The 20,133-nt window shown below is 42.4% G+C and overlaps 1 protein-coding gene across 4 annotated transcripts in view; it reads right to left on the bottom strand.

Annotated features, from left to right (window-relative positions):
- DLC1 (DLC1 Rho GTPase activating protein) overlaps positions 1 to 19,575 on the bottom strand; it is a 241,822-nt gene extending 222,247 nt beyond the window's left edge. For all 4 annotated transcript variants that reach the window (XM_083630057.1, XM_083630058.1, XM_083630059.1 and 1 more), the window contains exon 1: positions 18,547 to 19,575. In XM_083630057.1, the coding sequence (XP_083486183.1) occupies positions 18,547 to 19,560 (1,014 nt within the window). In that variant the 5' untranslated portion in view covers positions 19,561 to 19,575. The remainder of the gene's footprint in view (positions 1 to 18,546) is intronic.
- Between the last annotated feature and the right edge of the window lie 558 nt (positions 19,576 to 20,133).

Genomic DNA, 20,133 nt, shown 5'->3' with positions numbered 1-20,133 from the left:
CTCTGCCTTCAGAAGGTACCGCTGAAAACAAGCGACAGACCAGGCAGCTGTAGGGGTACCCATAACAAAAATAACTCTCATATAATACGTTTTCCTGATCTTAAAAGAAAAAGACAATGGGCGATTCAGGCCAAAATGGAAAAAAATAACTTCTTTATCCTTTAGCATAATGGGAGTCATGTTTCAATAGACTTCAGGAGCTATTAAGGAGATTTTCAGGAACTAATCATGGTTCAGGGTAATTGTTTTTAAGAGAATTGTGAGTGGGTACAGAGGTACCTTGAATCAGCTCCTCCAAATGCTGCTTTATGTTGCTGTTTATAAGATCATTTCTGAGTGAACGTCCCCAGTGGGTAGGAGTCCTTAATCATGGCCACAGTTTCAGGCAGGAAAAATCAAGGGAAGGGGATCCATGGATTGGCTTTTGAAAAACAGGGGGTCCCGTGTACTTAACTAATCGGGAACCACTGATCTAAATTATATTAACCCTAGCTGGGTGGGAGGGCTGCATACTATTACTTGACAGCAAACTTGCTCTCAAAGAAATGGACACTGTTTATTGCCATATATGGTGGGGAACGGTGGAATATATTTATGTGATCCACTGAGAAACAGATCATATCAATCATGCATGGAAATTGGTCAATGAGTCTGTCAATCTTGAAGATAAAGCAAATTTTGTGGGGGGGGGGCATTAATGAACTACCGCAGTTTTTTTTATGTAAACAGGAGGTGTTTGTGTGTGTGTGAGAGAGAAAGAGAAGTGTAGCATTACTCCACTGAATCTTGCATTTCCTGCTATTTCCAAAACTTTTATTGACGTGCTAAATATATAAAGCCCAGTTTTTGTGTGTTTTTGATGAATTCCCAGTGTACTATGGCTAACAAAAGGACCGTTCCTTTAAAAGCCACCCACTTCCACAAACCTTCTCTCTGGAGACTTTTAAAATCCTGTGCAGCTTTATGTTTACCAGACTTTCCCCACATTCTGGGACAGGAAGTTGAGTGGGGGTGTTGACCTCATCTGGATCAGGAGGTGGTCTATTGAAAAAAATTCCAAGACTCTGCTCTTGTCCTGATTTATCAGATAGTTAGGTCAATAAATAAACTCTCTGCTGTGTTTTCTTCGCAGCTGTAAAACAACCAGCCGAGTCCTTTGAGAGCTAATTACTAGATCTTTTGAGTTTTCCATCAAGGACCCATGGATTAGCTTTCTGCTTAGCAAATTCCACTGCAATGTAATTTTGTTGAGACCGGCTAGTCACAGGAGCCCCTGAGAATGAAGAGCAGTTTATTCAAGTGAAATTTAAACTTCTTCCTCTCCACTTCCCCCTGCTTTATAAAATTCTCCCAGATCCCCTGCTAGTAATTTTCCCATGGACTAAGAACTATATAGAGGGGTGTGATGCAACACACTCAGCAGGGAGCAAATAGCAGGATTTGTTAGTATATTTTTGGGTTGGGGCAAAGAGGAATTGTTAGCAAATGAGAAGGCAATATCATTGTCACCTTCCTACTCCAGCTCACAGCTATCTGGCTTATAAATTAAAGTTGCTGTATTCCTCTTTTCCCATTAATTTCTACCTTCCATGCCCAGAACAAAAGCCCAAATTCACAAGCTAATGAAATAGTGTGGGGACTAACAGATGGCCAACAAAAGTGGGTGTAGGAGATCTAAGAATGGCAGAGAGACTTATATTACAAGGCTGGAAGGCTAAATGGCCATTCTGCTTTGAAAATCTCAATTACCTTATTTGAACACGTGTTATACTGTTGTCAATTGGCATCCAATGGCCTTTTAAATGTATTTTAAATGAGGGGGTTATTGGTTTGTCATTGTTTTTAATTTTATGATGCATTTTGTGGTTTTTATGTTGTAATTTTATGTTGTGAACCACACTGAGTCTATGGATGAAAGGTGGTATACAAATTTAATTAATTAACGAATAATAATAATAATAATAATTTTATTTAGATACCTATTTGGACATGCGGACTGCCTGTATCAATCTGTATGTTTAAATTACTGTAAGGCTGATGAAATATTTTTATTGTTAAAGATAGCTAGCGATTGTTTTTATTCTCCCCTTTTTCTTTCTGCTACACTGGCATTAAAAAGAAAAAAGCTAGCTCTTGCCATATGAGCCGGGAGGCTTCTACCCCTAATTCCAGGTTTGCAACAAGCGCAGTTACACAGCTGTGTGGCAGATGACATGTTCCAAGGTGGCTACCTCTCTTTCTGGAGCTTGAACATTCAGAAAGGAGCCTGGAAGTCGAACCCTGTTATAAAGGCATCATGAGAAACAGAGAACTGCTGTCATGCCCTCTCTTTGATCATTTTTCCTCATAGGAGAGCCAGTGTGTAGAGTGTCGAGCTAGGACCCTTGAGATCAGCGTTTAAATCCCCTTGGGCCAGTCACTGTCCCTCGGCCTAACAACTGCACAGGGTTGTTGCTGTGAGGAGAAAATGGCAGGTGGGGAAGATAGAACGATGTATGCACCTTGAGCTCCTTGAAGGAAAGCTGGCACCAGGTCAGTTCTCAAGGAAGGAACCTATGGGACCGCCTCTCCCGGTATGCCCTGCGGAGGACCTTAAGGTCCATAAATAGCAACACCCTAGAGGTCCTGGGCCCTAAGGAAGTTAGATTAGCCTCAACCAGAGCCAGGTCCTTTTCAACACTGGCTCCAGCCTGGTGGAATGTTCTGTCTCATGAGACCAGGGCCTTGCAGGATCTGATTTCTTTCCACAGGGCCTGTAAGACAGAGTTGTCCCACCTGGCCTTTGGCTTGGAATCAACTTGATCCTCTTCCCCTCTTTCCTTTTTCCTTTCGCCTTCTGTGATGGAACTCCTATTTGGGGACTTCCCTGGCTTTTTTTCTGGCCCACGTAGGACCAGTTTGGATAGCTGGCCTTGGTGAAGATTTGACATTTTCACCCCCCAAAAGTTTTTGATTTGAAATGAAGCTGTATTTTAATGTTGTATTTTAATCTTGTTTTTAAGTTGTATTTTAATCAATTGTTTTTATACCTGGTGTTAGCCGCCATGAGCCTGGTCTTGGCTGGGGAGGGAGGGGTATAAATAAAATTTATTATTATTATTAATTTTGCCCGATCTGATTGTATTTAATAACTCCACAGTTGGAGGCAGCATTGCTTCTGAACATAGCTGTCAACTTTTCCCTTTTCTTGCGAGGAATCCTATTCGGAATAAGGGAATTTCCCTTTAAAAAAGGGGAAAGTTGACAGCTATGCTTCTGAATACCAGTTGTTGGAAACTATGAGAGGGGAAAGTGCTTTTGTGCTTATGTTCTGCTAGATGGGCCTTGCTCTGACCCAGCTGACTATTCTTGTGGAATCTTTATGTCCTTCTACACTTGGCTTTGGGCAGTAAAGGTAATTTTGGAAGGGGCTCTGACTTTCAAAACGGATCTACTGCATCTTCCTAGCTTGACGTTCCTACTTGGGGCTACAATGCACACTAGCTATAGAGTACAGATTGAATCAGCAATGCTCTTTTAGCACTGTTGTTCCTGTATTTTTAAACACGTTCTATTTACATGCAAGGCTCACTCTGTAAATAGAGATGCACAATGGTGCAAACCCTGTTTTCTTATTTAAAATATGTGGGCTCTGGTTGCGGTTTCCCACAGTGGTAAGAAAACACACTCTGCTGTATTATTGGTTTATGTTAGTCTGCCATGTTACAGATTTATGGTACTGAGTCCTTAGAGGAAGAATGAATGCAGGTCATTCAAATCCATCCCTCATCCCACCCCATAGATATTAACAAATTGTGAGTCTCAGCAAGGGGGGCCAAAAGGGAGAGGAGTGGTTGGATGGAGGGAACAAGAGACCCACTGATATCTTGTCCCCAGCCAATGATGCGAGGCAGGATGGAGCAATGCAGTGACATCATGAATGTGAGAAGTTGTTCTTTTCTTTTCTGGGTCTTTCTTTAATTGGTTTTATTTGCATTTTATCCTGTCGTTGGGCTACTTTGAGACTTCTTTTTACGCTTCAGATTACAGACATTTCAGGTTACAGACTCCACTAACCCAGAAATAGTACCTCAGGTTAAGAACTTTGCTTCAGGATGAGAACAGAAATTGTGTGGCGGCAGCAAGAGGCCCCATTAGCTAAAGTGGTACTCAGGTTAAGAACAGTTTCAGGTTAAGAACGGACTTCCAGAATGAATTAAGTTCTTAACCCAAGGTACCAGTGTAAAATAATCAGCAATGAGAAACAGTGAGCTCTCCATGTTTCAACATCTGTTACAATCCAACTTGTATGCTGAAACGGGTATGGTAGAACCCACCCTGCAGGATTCACCAGATCTCTCAGTAATACAGCGTTTGCTCAAGCAAACAAAAACAAAAAGACTGAACTAGTTCTGAAACAGCTGTACGGTGAGAAACAAAAAATACTGTGGTTCAAGTTCTGCTACAGCAAATGGTTCTGGTCAGGTGTCAGCTACCTTTTCAGCCTGACACATAAAATGAAACTCCCACAAAATCAAGAGTGGACTCAAACAGTATGAAACAGATTGTATGTTCACCTCCCTGGGACTAACCATAGAACCCTGATATTACAGAAGGAGTGTGAGGAAATCCAAAAATATATATGGAAATATGGTCCAAACTGATGAATGCTAAACACCCAGATCGGTAACAGAATTCTATCTGGGTGGGGAAACTGTGAGCCTTCAGATGTTGTTAGACTCTGACTTCCATTAGCCCTATTCAGCATGGCCAATGCTCAGGGATGATGGGAACATAAGAACGTGTGTTGCACCAGGTCAAAGACCCACCTAGTCCAGCATCCTGTTCTTAAAAGTGGCCAACTAGATCCCTATGGGAATCCTGCACGCAGGACATGAATCCAACAGCACTCATAATCCATCACTTGTAGTTCGGCAACATCTGGAGGGCCACAGGTTCCCCAGCCTTGGTTTATATGCTTCCAAAAACAACAACAATGTGAGTCACTTAAGTAAATAACTGTCCATAAATACACTCCAGATGTTCTTTGATGGGCTGCTGGCCATTCCTTGAGAATGCTTTCTAAAGGCTCTTTGAAAACAGGAGGCCCTTTTCCCTTTGAGAAATGAAACTCGACATCCACGTTATCTAGCTGAACTTCCCAAGTTGAAAAGAGCTCCATTACAAGCAAGCACCGTTGCCAGTAATTCCCCGTATGAATCCGTTCACTTAATATGTTTTTCCACACCAAATATTTCTGAACATCCTCACAGTGTGCCAAGTAATCCACACATGTCACAACCTCCTGTAACACCTGCTGGACCTGGAACAAATGAATGGCTATTAAGCCCACATCCCTCCTGGGCCAGGCAAAGTGATACAGTTTCAAAACAACGAAAATCCAGGTTGTCAAAAATGATTTACATGTGGATCGCCATGCCATCCGCATGCATCCAGGACTCGGAGCATGTGTGGAAAGATGGCGACATTTAATGCTTCGGTCATGGTACGAAAAGCAAATTTCAGAAATGTCACGGATTAATAGGAACCAGTCAAAGATGGGATCACAGTAATACAGAAGGGTGGACATGTGGCCACCCTTCTGTATTACTGTGATCCCATCTTTGGACTGCTTTACAGCCCTCCATTTGATGATGTTCTCTGTTTGAAGGGCTGCCCAGTCCAAAACCAGTTTAAAAATAAAAAATTCTATTTCTTTCTTACATTTGTATACCACTTTCTCCTCCAAGGAACTGAAATTTGGTGTTTGTGGTTCTCCCCTCCCTATTTTATCCTCACAACAAGGTCCTAGACAGTGACAGGTCCAAGGTCACTCAGTGAGCTTCATGTCTGAGAAGGTAGACCTTCACAGAGCTACAGTTCCCATGATTCTTTCGGCAAAGCCATGATATTTTATAATTGTGAAATAATGCTTTAAATGTGTGGTGTGGGTGTGACCACTGCATCCGTATTTAAATTAGTCATTAGTTCTATTTTGTGTGTGTGAATATATATTAATTAACATAGGAAGCCCTGTGGCCAAGGTGGTGCAAATTGGTGCACACACCCCTTGAGCTGTGCTTCGCCTCCCTTAGGACTAAAAAAATAAAATAATTTGTGACGTGACAGACAATGACAGCCTCTGCTTAAATAATGATTTCTAACAGTCCGAAAAATTCAGTGAATAAGGCAAGGTGCATGCACAATAATGGACTCATCTGACAGAGGGCCGTCCCCATTATCTCAAGACGTTCCCTGGCCAAGGATGAAATTTTCAGGAGCCTTAAGCGATCTCAAAAAAAGCACACTGTATGGTACCATCACCTTGCAGAGTTAAATATTAGAACTTTGTATTATGGGATCGAGTTGGAGTCCACCCAGGGGACTTTTCTTTGCTCTGCTTTTCGGTTTCAGTTGTGTTCTATACACAGCTACCAATAAAGAAGCACGTTTGCCTGGAGTAAGAAGTAAGAGTTTGCTTATTTTGCAGTTATTATGATGAGCAAGCAGGATTGGGTGCAAAGGGCAAAATAAAGAGATAAGCTAAAGTGATCTGGAGGATAAAAAACTACACTAAGGCTGGATCTAGACACATCAAAGAAGCGTTTCAGTTAAACACATTATAAACTTTGTATGAGAAATCGGGTTGGCAAAATATGGAACTCCACAGCGCCATCTGGTGCCGCAGTGTTATAATGCATATATAACGCATACAATGTGCTTTTTCTTTGCCAGTGTAGCTGAGTCCTAAGTTACCCTTTACTCTTTTAAATCATTTACTCCCTTATATACCCATTGCATTATGAGGGGATATTAGGATCTGTCTGCATTGGTGCAAACACGCTTGTTCCTTGGGTGGACAATTGATCAATGCCATCAGCATTTCATTAAAAGCACCTGCAACCACTGGTGTCGTCACAGTGTTAATTTCTCCTCACCTCAACTGGGGTGGGGCCTTAAGAGTCCCCAGCAGCATTGCATAATTTCCTATTGTTTTCATCAAACTTAATTTGGTAAGAGGCTTATGCTAATACAGGCAGTTTGAATGGCTCAGGACATCTTTCTGTTTCATTTTCACAGTGACTGAGATGCTCTTTAGACATTACGTCAGCAACATAAGGAGCCGCTTTTCCATACTTCATCCTATCGCACGGATGTGCAGTTTCAAGGTCTGCCGCCACATGCTCAGGGCTAATCACATGGGTTCTTCCTCTTCCTGGTTAGGTGACAATTGCATGGTGAAAATCTATTATTGTCGGTTGATGGTACCTTTGTGATTGCCCCCTCAGTGTTCTGTTAAAAAGCAGAAGCAAAACCTTCCACCCGCATGGTTTTCTTTTCAAGTTTGTTTCTCTCCCCCCCCCCCCAAAGAAACAGGCAAGACACACAGCTGTAAAACTTCGCAAAGCCTATTGGCCTTCAAATATTGAGCAAAGTAATTTCTCTGAAGGCTGCTTTTGTAGTGACTTCAAGCAAACACTGCAGTGATGAATGGAAAAGATACACATTTCCTTTCAGATATTACTCCTGAGAGCCCTCAATCAGGTTCCCAGAGGGCTTTGCTCTGGCAACATGGCAATGACATCAGTGTAGGCTACTTCCTGACAGACGAAAAGCTGCTGGTGTTTCCTACTTGGAGATCACAAGAGAATGCGAAAGTCTTTAAATTATTAGTTCTGAAGTGGTAGCTTCTGGAAAGTGTATCCTTGAAAATCTCTATTTCAGCAGTGCTATTACGATGGAAACACTGTAAAACCTACACACATGGCAAATAAATTTCTGCTACATGTGACTGCTCCTGAAATAAAGCAATTTTCTCAAATGACAAATGCCATTTTCCCGCCAGCAAAACGTATTTTTAACTTTACTAGGAAATGGTTGAGTGAGCTATATCCAGTTGTCCTTTCACCTTTGGAATCTTGGTTCTATTCCAGCCACACAAACTATCGCATTGTTCTCAGCATAGATTATTTTTCCTTATACTTTAGGAATGAAAAACTAAGAACCGATACTGCCAGTCTTCTTCATACACCCAGCCCCAATGTTGAACATATCTATAGCTGTGGTTGCTGAATGCTTGAAGTCTAGAGAGTATGTCACTCAGTTACTCATGGTCAGATACATGTCTGAGACTTAGGTCAGCAGTTCATGGATGACAATTCAACCCTTGAAAAACATCTTTAGGAAAAACACAGCATAGTTTGCCATGGTACATGACACTGCAGCTCACAACAATTAAGTTGCAGTTGGAGTAAACTTTCCATGTCTTCCCTTCTCAGCATCACAGTCACACACAGCTACAAGACAGGTTACTCTGTTCAGCTTCAACATTATAAAATGCTTAAAAATAATAATTCTGATAAGCACAGCTCAGGAAGTCTCGCCTTCTCACTGTGAGGGGGAAACCCTCCAGCCATCATTCATGTCCTTTCATCATTCATGTCCCGTACTGACAATAACTGGGACGCACGGCTACTTGATGGGCAATTGGAAGGCTCATTTATTTGTGAATGAAAACAATTGAAGAACACATAGAGATAATATCAGCAGTACTGGAAATTATGTTAGATAGATACAACAGTGTTGTTAACGCTGTATATTCTCACATATGTGAGAAGCCATCAGTAGGCAAGACGTCAGCAGCAACGTTAAATTCCAACATTATAACTTGGTGGGACAGGAAACATGCAGCTTTGCAGATTGCGTACTGCAATGGATCAGGAAATATAAACTGTCCATCGGATTAGCACATGGGATGAAAACATATGGCGAACAAATACATCCCTACTGGTTTCACCCACACCATGTATTGAATGCACCCTCCTTCCTTCAGAGAATCCTATAACTGCCAGAGACTGTGCTGAGGAAGGCTGTACAAAGGAGTTATGGTGGGAACCTCCCCCCACCCCTGCTCCTGGTCAGGATCCTGAAGCCGCCCAGGAGCAGTAGGACAGTATAGATTTGGAACAGTGGTTTGCAGAGGGACATAGTTCAGAAGACAAAAGTTGGGAAGAACTGGGTGGTGAACAGCTAGGAGAAAAAGAACTGGGAGAGAGAGAGAGTTAACAGACTCTCTCTTGCTGGACAGCCTACATCTGCCCAGCCCAAGGTCATAACAAGCAGATAAGGTGGCAGTACAGTACAGAAAGCAAAGCGGTTGTGAGATCAAGTTGCAAGATGAAGAAATGACTCGGGGTGTAAACCTTAACTGGGAGCACCTTTACTTCGAGAATGGACTCTTTGTTCTTTCGCAGTGATCCTGAAAATCTCTTTAAATGGTAACAGATTATTTTTTGCTTTGTTCTGTTCATCCACGGCCAAAGGGAGGGAGGAAACCGTTTACCTAAAGCCTGACAATAACTGACTTTTGTTAACAGCATTGGAATTGTAACTTTGTAAGAAGTGAACTACAGTTCCCAGGTATGCCTGCTATGGATAAATATGTGAAGTCACAGAGCTATGATGTCACATTATATAACTGCATACAAATGCAGTCTTACAAGCAATATCTCAGCCAACTCTTTACTTCAAAACATGTAAATTCCTCGTTTTCTAACATACATCTTTATTTTGGAGAAGGAACACTGTAGATGGCGTGCCTACTTAAGATCAGCATTTCCTTACTGCACTCCATTGGCTCTCGCCCCCCCCCCCGATCAATTTTTTATACTAGTGAGAGCTTTCTAATTTTCTTGACCACTTTAAGAATTTTTCACACTCTTCCTATCATAGCTTTGGTAGGACCAGGTGATCTTTGCTCTCCTTCAGACTTAAATTGCTGTTATATAACTAACAGTTATATAACTAACAGTTAAAGCAGGTTACAAAACAGAGGTAGCTAAATTAATTTCCCTTCCATCTTATATTGTGCAATGAAAGGACTTACATTACTAAACTGTTTTGATCAGCGTTCAAAACTCCCATTGTTCCAGAGGCATTTTGCGACAGGGAAGTTCATTAGCGTAAGTGGTTTCTGAGCTCTGGGCGCAGTACTGAGCCTAAGATTTCAGATTAAAACTGCTATTGCTGGAAGAAAAGGAGGACCTTTTTCTGCCTTCCCAACATCCAGCCACTCACTGAAGACTGGAGAAGAGACCCTCATAAGAATATTAGGGGGGCGGGCAGGAGAAGTATGGCTTTGTTTTTTTGCAGTCTTCACAGACCATGTGAAAAATGAACATAAGATTTTAGCTGCAATTCATTCATTTTCAGTTTTGTATTCCTGTTATAAAAAAGCACGCCTAGATACTCCATTGGGGTGCCCATAACCTAGGTTTAAGGTGCCATTTAGCTCATGGCTTCCATATCTCAGTTTCTAACACTGCTTTTGATAGTATTTGTATGATTCTTTAAAGCAATGCCATTACAAAAAGGTAACTAACACTAACATTCCGCCCTGTGGAATGCCCTCCCATCAGATGTCAAGGAAATAAATAACTATCTGAGTTTTAGAAGACATCTGAAGGCAACCCTGTATTGGGACATTTTTAATATCTAATGTTTTACAATCTTTTGTGTGCTGTAAGCTGCTCAGAGTGTCTAGGAAACACAGCCAGATGGGTGGGGTATAAAAAATAAAATTATTATTATTATTATTATTATTATTATTATTATTATTCAGCGTGTATCAAGCAAATTAGCCAGGGATATTTATATCCTATCCTACATATATCTAAGGCACCAGAGAAAGCAGGTAAGGAGATGTTATTGACTTGACTGCATAACCCAGGGTTGGAGAACCTCCAGAAATTGTTGTACTACCACTCCCATCATCCTCCCCCCAATCATTGGCTGTGCTGGCTGGCACCAACAGGAGTTGTAGTCCAAAATATCTGGAGAGCTTCAGGTTGGCAAACACTGTACTACTTCTATGGAGGTGTGAGGGGAGAAAGAAAGAGAGAGGGGGGGGGGGACTGTTGGCAGTAAGAATGGAAAGGGCAGACTTCACAAATGTTGGCCAAGACAGGGGTGGATGAGTTCCAGTTTTAGCACAGAAAGTTAACAAAGGGAAAATAAGTGGATTTAACACACAAAAGTCCTATTTAAGAACTGGGCAGAGCATTACAATGCCTCATATAGGAAGTAGGAGGAAGTTCACACCTCAAAAAGCAGGAATGCCAGCTTATGTACAGGTGGCAGCAAATAGTTAGACAGATATGCACCTTGAGCTCAAAGTCGCAACCCAGGTATGGAAGCATTGGGTCCAAGACAATTTGCTGCCTGAGAAGACAGACAAGATGGCGGCCCCTCCTCATTCGGCATACAAAAGCTGCCTGGGCTGGCCGTTTAATCTTACTTCAACAATGCTGTGTGTGTGTGTGTGTGTGTGAGAGAGAGAGAGAGAGAGAGAGAGAGAGAGAGCTACCCATGTGAAGCTGACACAAAAACCCTGCACAAACACAATTCATTTTTAGAGTAAAATTATCAGTGGATATAAATTGATTTATATAAAGACACAATGTAAAAAAGACATTATAGTATAAAGGATGTTGAGTTGTGGTGGAGGGAAGCCACATAGGTATATATTATAATTTTCTTTTGGTGAATATGGTTTTTATTTTGTAAAGTATATAAAGTGTATTTGTATCTTTCCTTGGTGAACAAAAAAGAAGAAGAAATAAAAACCCTGCACAAACACTAAGCAATACAATGAAAGATCACTATTCCCCCCTCTCCCCCCTCTCTTTCCCCTCTTTCCCTCCAACCTCACAATGTTTATGATAACAGTGACTCATACTGAACTGTGAAAAAGACTTTGTGAATTGAAAGTGGAGACTTTTCTCTGTTTCTTTCTTTGTTTCTTTGAAAGAAACAATCTTTCAAAGATAGATATCATCCTCTACTATACCTGAAGCATCAGTCTAGTTTGGAGGGGAGCAGGATCCCATCCTCCAGCAGAGGGAATGCCTCAGGACAAGGGGTGGGGTCTTAGGAGGCTCAACCAGAAGGCTGAACCTGCTGCCATGCAACATATTCTACCTGAGGCAGTTGCCTCATTTTGCCCAGCAGTTGGGCTGGTTCTGCCTTTGGCATCTGTTAAGTGGCAGTACAGAATGACCTAAGAATTGGAGAACGATGAATACATTCACGGAAACTGGAAAGGATTAAGGAAGCAAAAGAAGAATAGAAAGCGCCAGGTATGGACTCATATATATTGTATAAATTAGCTAGTATTTAGCCTTCTCTATCACAGGCTGATCACCGAAGAAATGATGCTTTTGAATTATGGTGCCGGAGGGGACTCTTGAGAGTCCCATGGACTGCAAGAAGATCAAACCTACCCATTCTGAAGGAAATCAGCCCTGAGTGCTCACTGGAAGGACAGATCCTCAAGCTGAGGCTCCAATACTTTGGCCACCTCATGAGAAGAGAAGACTCCCTGGAAAAGACCCTGATGTTGGGAAAGATGGAGGGCACAAGGAGAAGGGGACGGCAGAGGACGAGATGGTTGGACAGTGTTCTCGAAGCTACCAGCATGAGTTTGACCAAACTGCGGGAGGCAGTGGAAGACAGGAGTGCCTGGCGTGCTCTGGTCCATGGGATCACGAAGAGTCGGACACGACTAAACGACTAAACAACAACAATCACAGGCTTCTCTGTCTCAGTCCAAATGCTGCCCTTGCTTCCAGATCTATCATCCAGATTATCTTTTGAATTATCATGTCCAGGGAACTGAGCCAGATGGGAATGGAACATGAAGAAGGAACATGGTATCAAGGTACAAAGCCTAGTCCAGCGATGACCCAACAAATCATATGAGGCCGAACATTATTTCCGCTTGAATATTTCCTTGGTTTTTCTTCTCGTTCATCTCTTTTTCTACTCTGGCAGTAAATTACAAAGCATCAGTGTGTAGGTATGAATGAGTGCTTTAGAAATAAACAAGCCACGATGAGGAGAAAGAAGGCAGTCCTGGAACAGCTTGGTGCTGAGTGATACACTTTCCCTAGTGCTGCTTTTCCCATTCTGAAATTCCAAGCACTAACAACGTTAGAAAGAAAATGAAAATAAGTCTTTTCAGTGTCTTTTTGAAGGCACCCCCCCCCCGAAACAAGGACAATGAAACCATGGGATCTTTTTTTTTTTTCCGCCAGGAATTTACTTCTGGATCTGAAGAGATAAATGTACAGGCTTGGGGACATTACTCACATTACTTTTTGTTGAAGAACATTTTGTGGGTTCAGTGGACCTTCAATAGAGTTGTCCATGTGGCCAAGGGCAATCTATAGATAGGTAGGTAGACAGGTAGATATATAGCCCCTTAGGGGCAAAGAAGTTGCTTAAGTTTCACTTTGATTATTCAATGGTCCTTACTCTCTGTTCTTTAGACACATGTACAATCTGCCCACTTTCTGGGTTTTCTTGGCTGGGGGTTCCCCCCTAAGTTTTTTTTTTAAAAAAACACTTCTGCAATCTGTGGGATTCACCCCAATATGCAGGTAAAAAGGTAAAGGGACCCCTGACCTTTAGGTCCAGTCACGGACGACTCTGGGGTTGCGGCTCTCATCTCACTTTACTGGCTGAGCGAGCCGGCGTACAGATTCCAGGTCATGTGGCCAACATGACAAAGCCGCTTCTGGCAAATCAGAGTAGCGCACAGAAACGCCGTTTACCATCCCACCGGAGTGGTACCTATTTATCTACTTGACCTGCGGGCTTTCAAACTGCTAGGTTGGCAGGAGCTGGGACCAAGTAATGGGAGCTCACCCCATTGCGGGGATTCGAACCGCCGACCTTCTGATCGGCAAACCCTAGGCTCTGTGGTTTAACCCACAGTGCCACCCGCGTCCCTAATATGCAGGTACCTCAGCCTTATTGCTCAGGGGTTGCACAATGTCATCATGCTGGGGCTGAGTTCAGCATTAGAAGGTGTGATCCTGAGCTAGAATTCTTATCTGCAGAGAATCTTAATGCATTGGTGATATACACACACAGCTTGAGAACTGGACGCTATGGTCATCAGCATCAGTGTTGCGTATGTGGACACATGCACAAAACAAAATTCTGCAGTATTGAAGGTTGGATATAAGAAGCTAAATGCCAATATTTGTTTGCCACCTCTCTCCTTGCTGTCATACTCCTCTTTGTCAATGGGCTTCTATAAGTCCCAAGGAATGTTCACAAGCATTCTAGTTGCTCAGTGGTCACTGTGAGCAGCAGCATCCCAAGAAGTGATGATAACTCTTGTAAGATATGCGAAGACCAGTTGGCTATGGAAATCTTCACACAGCCCTAGAGGCAAAGAAGGATGTGTGATGTAGTGATAAGCAGTGACATCAAGGGTTAGGAATCTAAACGAGAAGAGGAACTGGAAAATAAACGAGTAAGGGCAACTGGGATTGGTGGCAGGGCAGCCGAAGAATGTGGATAGAGTAGGAAGTGGCTTGAGAATTAGAGGTTTGACGAAAGTAAGATTGGAAAAGGCAGGGAGTTAAGGGGGAAAAAGAGAGAACAATATTAGAGCACGATTGGAGAAGAACCCCATCCATGTCTGTGACTCATTTTCCAAAATTACTGAGAACTCTTGATTAGTAATATCACTTTGTTCCTAAATGAAGAACTCTCTTGATTTAATGTATCTACTTCTAAAACAGGGACTTTTTGATTAAGTTCAGATCAACATAGTTTATAGTTTATTTTCTGGGGAAATAAAAGGTTTTGATGATTTAGTTAAAGAGGAATCTACTGTACATCAATTACTTTAGCACCATGATGCTAGTCGAGGAGATGTTGGCAAGCGGTTATAAAGTCATATATAAAACTGCATTTATTACCATTTTAGGCAGCTGAAACCCAAGTGTTTCCTGACTTGATGCATAACAGTTGCAGTATGGTTCTCGGGCTTGCAGTCTAGACAAAATTGGCAGCTTCTAAAATTTATAGCTGCCTGCCGTCGCAAAAATGTGTCAAAATTTAAATTTGCATAAAAGGTTGCACTGCCATGGCCTCGAATCATCCCATTAGTGACTCTGTTTTGTTCAGCACTTGTTTTAAATTCTTTTTGGATTGTTTGGAATCCATCATGTGTCTATCCAAACATGGCTGAAGTCTGTGGGATAGCATTCCATAGCTTCCTAAGGGACAGAGATAATATTTATGATGGTGTTTGCGTAAATTCCAAGTACAAATTACACAGTAATCTAAATAAATTAAACCGAAGAACACCACAATGCATAAATTCTAATTAAACAAGTTAGTGCAACAAAATTGTGAGTTTTCCACTGCTTTCCCCCCTGTTGATAAGTTTGTCATTTATGCTTTTGGTATAAGCTTCATTAGCTAAAGCCCCACCTGCACTATTTGCATAAAGCAGTACCATACCACTTTTAACACCCATGGCTTCTCCCAAAGAATCTTGGGAACTGTAGTGTGCTGGAAATCGTTAGGACACTTCTATTCTCATCTATGACTGTAGTTCTCAGAGTGATTTCCTCTCTCCTCTTCATAGGAAACTCTGGGAGCAGTGGCTTTTTGAGGGGAATAAGGGTCCCCTAACAATTTTCAACACCCTTATTTACCTACAGTTCCCAGGATTCTTTGGGGGAAGTTGTGATTGTTTAGCATAGATTAATACCACTTTAAATGTACAGTGCAGATAGGGGATATTTCACAAATGTCCCTCCACTGACTGGTGATGGTGATAAGCACTACAGACATATATATATTCATTCATTCAAAAGTAGGTCTCACTATGCTTAATGGGGCTTACTCCCAGGTATGTATGCATACAATTGAACCCTCCATTCACTTGTCTAGGAGGAAGTGCCAATGAACTCAGTTGGACTTACTTCTGAGTAAATATGTATAAGATTGGGAGCATATGATTTTATCTATGAAGGTTCTTGTCCTGTTCATAACAGCGATGAGAAACCCAGATGTGCTGTTGGACTCGGAACTCCTATCAGCCCCAGCCATCATGGCCCACGTTCATGGAGGAGAGTTTATAGTCTTACAAGAGCTGGAGGGATTCTAGAATCTTCTATCAAAGGATCAATGGATTCCAGCCATAACAAAATCTTAATGTCTTCCAGAAATAGTGAAGGCCAGCCTAACCATTCTGGATGTCTAAGCAGGGCAACTTACTGAGGCAGCAAGCAGCAGTTTGGAAAGGTCTACAGATTCTTCTTCCAGTGGCTGGCCTGCCTGGACTGAATCACCGAGAAGCTTGGTGATCTCACCTACAATTTATAGAAAGCAGCAGACACAGAGGCCTGGTATTGCTCTTCTGCATATGCTTCCTAGCAACAGGGAAAATGGGAGAGTCAGCATTCCGCCTTAGCCGCTGCTGTCAAATATGGAGGCTTTGAAGATTTTCGCCACAGGCACTGTCTAACTTTGACAGAGCTAACAACATAGCCAGAGAAAAAGCGACACTTACAGTTTAATCCTACCGTCCAGCTGCAAGCAAAATTAATCCTACCTCATGAATAAGGATTTGGGGACTGGGGAGGACTCTTGTCACAAGAGATTTAAAATCGCTTGCCGTTCCTTTGTCAGAATTGTGGGCGGCGGGCTGGAGGGGGGGAGGGCTATTTGTGCTGTCCAGAAATTGCTTTCAAATGTGACTGTAACTGTCTTATGCGCACCCGAACTAGCACCTCACATAAGTCATTTCCTCATACCGTAGGAGTCTCAGGTGCGTTGAAAAGGAGGCTAATCCTGGGGTTGCTCTGCTGAATCAATACTGACATAAATTTGCCCTTTTTCAGACCAATTTGTACAAGCGGATATGAGAAGAGCGGAGGGGAGTGACCCGGTTGATGCCTGACCCTAGAGACACCCAGCCAGAGCCAGCAATGTGGGAATGCACAGTCTGTCTCTAGACAAAAGTCACTTACTGAACATTCGTATCAAGAAGTGTCAAAACATCCCAGAGAAATTTCATTAATTTGATTAAAAGCCTTTTCCTAAGGATGTAAGGCTCATACCAAAGGCCTATTTAAGTCAAGCATCCTGTTTCCCACAGCCTCTGACGCCTATGGGAAGCCCCAAGAAGGACGTGGGCCCAACAGCCCTCTCCGATGGCCTTATCCTCCCAACATTTGTCTCTTGCTATTTTAAAGCTACTTAGGTTGGTGGCTGTGGTGTTTGCCCTCCTAGGGGTGTGACATCATACTCGGTTCATAAGGAAAGGGTTAACTTATTGTAAAATGACTAACCAATGGGAACCCAAGGGGGCAGAGCTAACTGTGTTTAAGGTTTAAGCACAGAGGGTTTTGGGGGGGGTTAGGAGTTAGAGTTAGGGTGGTTGAGAAGACAATCTGGAGTACGGAGAAGATAAGTCTGTGGGTTGGGCTAGTCTGGTGTGAGAGAGGGAGAGAATTTGTAAAGAGGAATCAGTCAAACAGCTGATATAGTCAGTCAGAAGGTATTAGGAAGGTAAAGGCCGGTAAAGAAACTAAAGTTAAGAAACTGACAGGAATATTATCTGAGAAACCATAAACTTGTTTATAAAATAAACTTGTTAATTTGGTTCACTTTTAACAACAGTCTGGACTCAGTGTTTTACCTGAGAGTAACGGGTTGGTGGCAGCGGGGAAGTGAGCACAGTGGTGACACAGGGATCAATAGACCGTTAAATGTCTGGGGACCCTGTGTGATCGCCACAGTGGCTATCACCACAAGTTGTGGCAGGGAACCTCAACTGTGCACTGTGTGAAAAAGTGCAGTTTCTTGTCCACCCTGAATCACCCATTTCTCTTGAATGTCCACTTCCCTTCAGATTTGTGCTGGTTGTTCACCTGAGCAGGGTCTTCCAAATACCCCTCCATTTCCCATGTAGGTAAAACTGTGATAACTTAGAAAAGCATGAAGCCCTATAGAGGCATTTTGCCAATCACACTAACTGGAATGATTTTGAGTCCACTAAGTGCTATGCTGATCTCAGGTTGCATCTAGGGCCAGATGAAGCAGTTAACTGGATCCCTCTCCAGCCCCAAGCTAATGTAGACTGACTGTGAACTTTGAATTTCTTCTAATATGCCAACTGAAGCCTTTAAGTTAGGCTGTGGCGAGGGGGATCCAGAGGTGTCCAACCCTACATGGGCCACTTTGACAGATGGGTGGGGTCACTCACTTGTCAATCACCTGTCGTCATATGATATGCATTCAGTCTGTGGCTGCGAAGGAAGAATTTGGAGTGTACTCTTGAGCCGCCGATTATTCCTTTGCCCAGCTTGAACCACTTCAAGCTATGGCTTGAAGGAAGAAGCAGATTTGCACTCTAAGTGCACTCCTGAGTCTTCCTTTGTAGGCCAAATTCAATGCTTTTTGAACTGCCTCCATTTTCTGTCAACATGCAGGGGGAAAGGTCAGCATGGCTTACCAAAAATACCTTGGTGGGCCAACCTCTGAGGCCTAGCATGCCTAATTAGCCCCATGGGCTAGAGGTTTCACACCACTGCTTTCAGCTTACTAAGGTCTCATTGACTAAGTTTTAATTTGACACTGGATTACACCCATTCCTTCCCCAAGCTATTTCAACTGTCAGCTTCTGCCTAGGAACACACATTTCCCAGGAAATCTGAAAACAACAGCAACACTTTTCTTTTTTTTTACACGTCCTACCTTTCTTTTGCGCAAAATGACTTGACCGTCCGTAGGTTCGTGTGTGGTTGTGTTGTTCTTTAAATCACTTATACGTTCCACCAGGGATGTGCTTTTGATGCATTTGTCTTGAGCACACGCAAAGCCATTTTCATCCAGAACATTTTCCTCCGATAGGAAACAAGAACCAGGTGATGGCACAAGAACATTAACTACATTTAGGTCACTACACGGACCAGGAGAAAATTCATCAAATAATTGACCACAGACTGCTTTTTCATTCCCATCTTTAGGAGCATTCGATTTTTCATGCCTCTGTGCAGCTACAATATCACAGGCCATCTTCTTATCAGGCATTGATTCTCCTTCATCTGGAGGCTCAGAGAAGTTTTCTTCTGGGGTCTCTTCATTTTCATTGGAGCTGTTGTAACAAAGTTCTAGTCTCTCTTCTCTGCTATCACAAATATATTCCTTCAGTGCTTTGGGATCTGTCTCATTATGAAGTTTCCCAGCAGAATCCAAGGCATGACTGAAGTCTTCCTTTGCTTCCATACCTGGGTCCATCTTCATGAAGAGTCCTGCTCCTCCTTCTGACTGGTTCCTTTCAGCTGACCATTTTTCTTCAGGGTCACCAAACTGGTGGTTGACTTTCTCCAAAGAGAGCTCTACATCATTGTCCTCGGCATCATTATCACCACCAATGGAAACATTCACCAATGTTTCTGTGCTAGCCTCTAGGGAGGGAAATTCTTCTTCCTCTTGATGATTGTCATTTTCATCTACCTCTCTGGAAACATTACCAAGCAGCTTTGTGGGGAAACCTCCCAGTTCTCCACCATGACAGCAGTCCGGCAAGGAAGCACGTCTTTCTTTCTGGCTTTCGCTCCGAAGTCTGTCATTTTCCATACCTGCTTGCAAGTTGTCAGCTACTAGGCCATGCCTGCATAATATATTAGAATCAATAGACCCAAACGGCAAGCCCATCCATTGGGTCACGTGTTCTTCCCAGCTTCTTTTTCTGATTGCTAGAGACATGTCATAGTACTTTAGCAACAGGTTCCACAGTGTAATGCAAAGAGGACCAGAGGAAACATTATGACTTCCATGAAATTCTCTGCAGGATGAAATGGTTTTACCTCTTGCATATCTTCTGTAAAAAGAAGAAGAAATAAATTATCGTTTCAATGTAAGTAACAGAAGCGCATATAGCGGGGAGGGAAGTATGGAAAAGCAACAATAAGTGCATGAGTTACGAAGAGTTTAGAAAGATGTTTTGCAGAATAACTTTAATCATTTTCCAACAAAGGCAGAAGCTATAATCTAGCATAGCCTCCTTGCTGATTACTCCCTCAAATGAAGTAAACAGAATGCTATAAACAACTTTATGGGAACACAACAGGTTCCATAAGCCAAAATCTGACAATGAGTCTCTCATCACTGCCTCTGTCATGAGACAGCTATTTTCATGGGTTTAAAAGCCATTGGTCTTGTGAGTCTTCGTACACAACACAAGTCCACATTTCCTATTCAGGAAGATAACCAAGCATCACATTATTGTCAAAGGCTGAATTTCCATGCCTGCCTTTTGAACTATTCATACATTCTAGA

The sequence above is a fragment of the Podarcis filfolensis genome (genome assembly GCF_964270895.1).
Source record: "Podarcis filfolensis genome assembly, chromosome: 9".
Taxonomy (NCBI): Eukaryota; Metazoa; Chordata; class Lepidosauria; order Squamata; family Lacertidae; genus Podarcis; species Podarcis filfolensis.
This window is presented reverse-complemented; position numbering and strand designations above follow the sequence as displayed.